The 6439-nt window shown below is 72.0% G+C and overlaps 1 protein-coding gene across 1 annotated transcript; it reads left to right on the top strand.

Annotated features, from left to right (window-relative positions):
• Positions 1-3284: 3284 nt before the first annotated feature.
• LRRC25 (leucine rich repeat containing 25) lies at positions 3285-5683 on the top strand. Its single transcript, XM_068920111.1, has 2 exons — positions 3285-4212; positions 5457-5683. Exons 1-2 carry the CDS (start codon positions 3323-3325, stop codon positions 5578-5580), a joined length of 1014 nt encoding a protein of 337 aa, XP_068776212.1. The 5' UTR covers positions 3285-3322; the 3' UTR covers positions 5581-5683.
• Positions 5684-6439: the final 756 nt, after the last annotated feature.

Genomic DNA, 6439 nt, shown 5'->3' with positions numbered 1-6439 from the left:
CAAAGGGGTCAGACAGACGCAGACACGAGGGCACGGACACGAGGGACACGGGGGACACGGTGGGAAACAGACACGGGGACGGGGACACGGGTCAGACAGGGATGTGGTAACGCAGACACGAGGGACACGGGCACTGGGGACACGGAGGGGCGCAGACACGAAGACAGGGACACGAGGGACGCGGAGAGAGACAGACACATGGACATGGGGACAAGGGGACATGGGTCAGACAGGGATGTGGGGATGCAGACACGAGGGATGCGGACACGAGGGACACGGAGGGAGACAGACATGGGGACAGGGACACAGGGGTCAGACAGGGATGTGGGTGCACAGACACGAGGGACACGGGCACTGGGGACACGGAGGGAGGCAGACCTGGGGGATGCAAACAGGAGGGTAGGCACAAGGGACATGGGGACATGGACACGGAGGGACATGGGGACACAGAGGACACAGAACATGGACAGCCAGGGATGTCAGGGGACACACGGGGACATGGACTCGGGGGCAGGGCACGGGGACGTGGACATGGCACAGGGGGTGTGGAGGGCATGAGGAGCCGGACACGGGGATCGGGATGGGGGGACACAGGAGGCACCGGGGGGCACCGACACGGGGGGACATAGATGGAGCCAAGGACGTGGGGCCACGGACACAGCGCACAGACTGGGGACACGGCTATGGGGGCAGGGACGCGGGGACACCACCGCTGCACAGGGACAGGCACGCGCACACCCTCCGCACGGGGACACGCTGCGGGGAGACAGGCGTGCGTGCACCCACGCACCCACGCACCCCTCGCGTGGCGACCATCGGCTGCAGCCGCGGCGCGCAGGAGACCCCCCAGAGCCCCAGCGGGACCCCCGAGGGACCCCCGAGGGGCCTCACCCTGGCGAAGCAGCTATGTCCCCCCCCCCCCCCCGCCTGCCCGTTAACAAACTCGCGTGAGCGAGTTAATTGCACAAACAGGTAATTAATAACCTGCTAAACTGCAGGCGTGCTCGGCACGCACGGCGAGTGCCCCTTCGGTGGGGACGGGTTTCCGGGCCAGCCGCAGAGGCCCCGCTGGACGGAGCCCCCGTACTGGGAGTCTTCTCCACGCCCGGAGCCCCCCGGCGGGCACGACCCCCCCCCCACCCCCCGCCCCGGGACACCGCGGCCCGGGCGACATCGCCGACGACATCTCGGGGCCGACGGGGCGGTGCCGGGTTTGGGCCGTGTCGCTGTGTGCCCCCCCCCCCCACCCTCCGGGCACTGGCACGCCGCGGCTCCGCCGGCCGCCCCGACGCCGGGGTGAGGGGCGCGCGCGGGGCGGCAGCCGCACCCCCGCGGCCCCGCTCCGGACTCCTCGCCGTTTAGCTGCGTTTCCCACGAAGGAGCCCCGTGCCAACGGGCCCCCGACGGCGCGGCGGCCCCGAGCCCACGCCGGCCTCACGCGTCCGCCCCGTCGAGCCGCCGCCGCCGCCGCTTTGAACGTTTCGGGGTCACTTGCGGCTGGGGCTGGACGCGGTGAACGCAGCTGCCCCGACGGCGGCCGCAGCATCCCGGGGCGCCCCGGGAGGGCGCACGGGCACCGGCCGAGCCCCGGCCCCGGGCTGCCGGCAGCGGCGGGAGGGCAGCGCCTGCCTGCAAGAGCCGCTTCGTGACCCAAAAACCTGTCACTCCGCCTCGGAATAAATCGCGGAGCGCCGCATGGGGGGGGGGGGGGGGAGCCGCGCCGCCCCGCCGCGCCCGGCCCGGCCCGACGGCGCGGCCGCCGCAGCCCGCCGCCCGCGGGGCCCCGGCGGCGCCGCGCTCGGCTCCCCCCGCGGCTCCCCCCGCGGCTCCGGCTGCGGCTCCGGCTGCGGCTCCGGCTGCGGCTCCGGCCGGCCCTGCCGGAGCATCGCCCGCCGCTGCGGGGAGCTCGACACAACCGCGGCGGCGCTCGGGCGGGCGGCCGGGGTGCGGGGTGTGTGTGTGTGTGTGCGTGTGTGCGTGTGTGCACGGCGGAGCGCGCGCGTGGGCATGCGGGAGCACGTGAGGGCAGGCGGGGGGGCGTGTGCACACGTGTGTGCATGTGGGAGCACGCGTGTGCGCAGGCATGCGGGCGGGAGTGCGTGTGTGTGCAAGGGAGTGTAGGGGGGTGTGTGCTGGGGCAAGGGTATGCGTGTGTGTGTGCATGCAGGCGTGCGTGTGTGCATGCGGGAGTGCGTGTGTGTGCATAGAGGCGTGCGTGTGTGCATGCGGGAGTGCGTGTGTGTGCATGCAGGAGTGCATGTGTGCATGCAGGCATGCGTGTGTGTGCATGCGGGAGTGCATGCAGGTGGGCGGGGGTGCGTGTGTATGCACATGTGAGTGCATGCATATGTATGCATGTAGCCGGGAGCGCGCGGGTGTGCATGCGTGTGAGCGCACATGGGGTGGGATGTGTTCATGTGTGTATGCGTGCTCACCTAGGTATGCGTGCGAGCACAACGGTGCGAGCATGCGTGAGTGTGTGTGCTGGCAAGTGGGTGCACGCGCATGTGCATGTCAGTGCATACACGTGTGTGTGCGTGCGTGCGTGCAAGCGTGCACGTCAGTGCAGATGCGTGCATGCCCGTGTGCAGGCAGGCGTGCATCATCGGGCACGACGCGCTGTCCCCCAGCTGTGGCCAAACCGGGAGCACGTCCTCCGCGTGGGCAGAGGAGGGACCCGGGGCGGCCAGCGCCAGCGGTGCCGGCCGGGGAGCCGCTCGGTGCTTCCCTCGCCGGCCTGCAGATGTCATTCGAGCCATCCGTGTGGCGAGCTGTGCCCCGAGCTGAGCCCACGCACACGAGGCCGCTCGCCAGCCCCCAGGCCAAACCTCCCCCCTCGTGGCGGCCGGTGCCTGGGGCACTGCTGGGGCTGGCAGGGCGTCCCCGTCCCCCGGGACACGGGGCTCCCTGGGGTCCCATGGGGACGGACGCGGAGGGGTCACAGCTCCGTCCCTCCTCGCCCGGCTCCCCTCCGGCGCTGCCGCTCCGTCACCAGCCGACCCCGCCGCCCTCCCCAGAGCCGCTCGCCGGGTGCCACCGGGGCGGCCACGGTGGGGACAGCGATGCCGGCGGTGGCAGCGGCTCCGCGCCGGCGGGGACCCCGCAGCCCCGAGCATCCCGCGGGGCCCCGCGCTTGGGTGGCCGGCGCCGGCCACGTTGCACCAGCGGTGCAGGGGAAGCCGAGCTTCCGCCCGGGGCCGCCCGGGGGGCCGCGTTCCCGTCCCCCCTCCCCGGCTCCGGCTACGCCCCGGGGCCGGCGGGAGCCGCCTGTTCCTCTTCCCGCCTGCGCCGGGCGCAGACGCGGCCGGACGGGCGCCGGGCGATGGGGCGCCCCGCGGCCCTGCTGCTGCTGCTGCTGCTCCGCGCCGCCGCCGCCTGCTTCGACATCCCGCCGGCCGCCTCCGCCGAGCTGGATTTGACCAACCGGACCGCGTCCTGCCCCGTGCTGGACTGGGCGCCCTTCGCCAGCCAGCGCAGCCTGCGCCTGGGTCACAACGGCATCGGCGCCCTGCAGCCGGCGGCCCGCGCCGGGGAGGCCCTGGAGGTGCTGGACATGTCGCACAACGAGCTGCGGGAGCTGCCGCCCGCCTTCCTGAGCCGAGCGCGGCGCCTCCGCGAGCTCTTCCTGCAGCACAACCGGCTGCGGCAGCTGCCCGCCGCCTTCTTCGCCAACGCCACGGCCCTGCAGCGCCTGCGCCTGGACGGCAACCCGCTGGCGGCCCTGCCGGCCGGCGCCTTGCCCGCCGGGCTGCTCCTGCTGGCCGTGCCGTGCCGCTGCGAGGTGGTGGGCAGCGCGCTGGACGCCTGCGCCTGCCGCCCGCCCGCCTGCGCGCCGCCCGTCTGCCGTTGCTTCTCCGACCGCGGCGCCTTCAACCTCTCCGACTTCCACGAGCGGCAGTGCCGGGGCGGCGGGGCGGCGGCGGCGGGCGCCGGGGCCGCCGGCGGGCTGCTGCTGCTGCTGCTGCTGGTGGTGGCCGCCGGCGTCATGCTGCGGTGCCGCCGGAAAGGGGCCGCGGCGACGGGCTGGCCCAAGCGGGAGCCCCCCGCCGCCCCGGGGCAGCCCCGGTACGTCAGCCGCGCCACGGAGCCCGAGGCCGCCGCCACGGGCGCCTGCCTGGCGCCGGACTACGAGAACGTCTTCGTGAGCCCCGGCGGGTGCTCGGGTGCCGTGCGGGACGGGATGCCGCCGGCCTGGCAGTGGGCGCGGGGCAGGTGAGCATCGGGCAGGGGCGCCCGCCGCCCCGGCCGTGCCGTCCTGTCCCCGCCGTGCTGTGCCACCCCATCCCAAGCTGTGCCCTGCTGTCCCCTGCCATGCTGTGCTATGCCACGTTGTGCTGTGCTGTGCCGTGCCATGCTGTGCTGTCCCATCGCATCCCATCGCATCCCATGCTATCCAGCCCCGTGCCACCCCATCCTATCCTGGTCCATCCAGTCCCATCCCATCCCATCCCATCCCGTGCTATGCAGTCCCGTTGCATCCCATCCCCTGCCATGCTGTTCCATCCCATCCCATCTCATCCAGCCCATCCTGTCCCGTCCCGTCCCGTCCCATCCCATCTCATCCAGCCCATCCCATCCCACCCCATCCCATGCCATGCCATTGCCATGCCATTGCGTCCCACCCCATCCCATGCTGTCCCATGCCATACCATACCATCCCATCCCATGCTGTCCCATGCCATGCCATTGCAATGCCATGCCATGCCATCCCACCCCATCCCATGCTGTCCCATGCCATGCCATGCCATGCCATGCCATGCCATCCCACCCCATCCCATCCCATGCTGTCCCATGCCATGCCATGCCATCCCATGCTGTCTCATCCATCGCATCCCATCGCATTGCATCGCATCGCATCGCATCCCATCTCATCCCATCCCATCCCATGCTGTCCCACGCCATGCCATGCCATCCCATGCCATCTCATCCATCGCATCCCATCCCATCCCATCCCATCCCATCCCATCCCATCCCATCTCATCCATCCCATCCCATCCCATCCCATCCCATCCCATCCATCCCATCTCATCCCATCCCATCCCATCCCATCCATCTCATCCCATCCCATCCCATCCCATCCCATCCATCCCATCTCATCCCATCCCATCCCATCCCATCCCATCCATCTCATCCCATCCCATCCCATCCATCGCATCCCATCCCATCGCATCGCATCGCATCCCATCCCATCCTATCCCATCCTGTCCCATGCAGCCCATCCCATCCGACGTTGTCCCACCCCATCCCACCCCATCTGGTGCCATGCTGTCCCAGGCCCCAGAGCCCCCCCGGGGCAGGCACGGGGGAGTTTCCCGCCGGCCGAGATGGGACATTGCCCCATCGCATTCACTCCGACGGGGCCAAGAGCAGCCCCCCCCGGCCACGCGTCCGCCCCAGCGCTGCGCGGTGCCCCGGACCGGCGCCGGGCTGCGAGCGCGACCCTCCCTGCCCCTCAGCCCCCAGGCGCCGGTGGACGACGACTATTTTCTGGAGAGCGACAGCAGCCACGGGGACCAGCCCATCTACGCCAACACGCAGACCCCTGCCACCGACGACATCTACATCGTGCCGGACAAGTGAAGGGCACCGGGCACGGGGGACGCGGGTGCCCCAGCTACCCGGGGCCGGGCAGGGGAAGCACAGCTGCTTTTTTGCAATTACAGCAAAACCAGTTTGCAATTTCTTCCTGCTTTGGGCAAAGCTCAGCCCTGCTCCGGTCGGGGCACGTGAGAGCAGCGCCGGGCACTTCTGCCTGGGCTTTCCCCGCCGGCTCCCCGCGGCTGGGCCGGGGACACCGTGTCCCCGCCGCTCTGCAGACGCCCACGGCTGTTTGCTGAGCCCCGACGCACTCATCCCACCGAGGGTGCCCGTGCGAGGTCTCTCGTGGCGTGCCGTGCAGCCGGGCTATTTGTTTTTCCGCCGGCTTGACACCACCTCGCCGGCCCGCTTCCCAGCGCCCCGGGGCGAGGGCCGAGGTCGGGCGCTTCCTCCGGGGCCGGCAGCGTGCCGCGGCAGCGCAGCGTCCGCCCGGCCGCCGCCGCCAGCTGCAGCTTCCCTCTTCCTCTTTCGGCGTAACGGCCCCGCGGCCGCCGCGGCAGGGGGCCGGCCCGCCGCCGGCCCTCCGTCCCACCACGGCCCCCCCAACCCCGGCGCGGAGCATCCCGGCACCCCGAGGGCGCAGGGGCCGCGCCGGCAGCGGGGCTGCGAGAGGCCACCGCAGAGGCAGAGCTTCCCCGGCCGCCAGGACGCGGGCGCTTTCCTGCCCTCGCCTCCGTCCCGCGGCCCCCCCGGCCCGGGGTGGGGTGGGGGGCGCGATACGGGGAAGGTGCTCGGCGCTGCCCGGCGGTGCCGGGGGGGGGTCCCTGCTCGGACGGGGCCGCAGCCGTCCCTCCCGCTGCGCTGGCACGTGCTGGGTGGCAGCAGGCGAGCAGAGCCAGGC

This window comes from Struthio camelus, chromosome 26 (assembly GCF_040807025.1).
Source record: "Struthio camelus isolate bStrCam1 chromosome 26, bStrCam1.hap1, whole genome shotgun sequence".
NCBI lineage: Eukaryota > Metazoa > Chordata > Aves > Struthioniformes > Struthionidae > Struthio > Struthio camelus.
The sequence above is the reverse complement of the archived record's forward strand: the minus strand, read 5'-3'. Positions and strand labels throughout refer to the sequence as shown.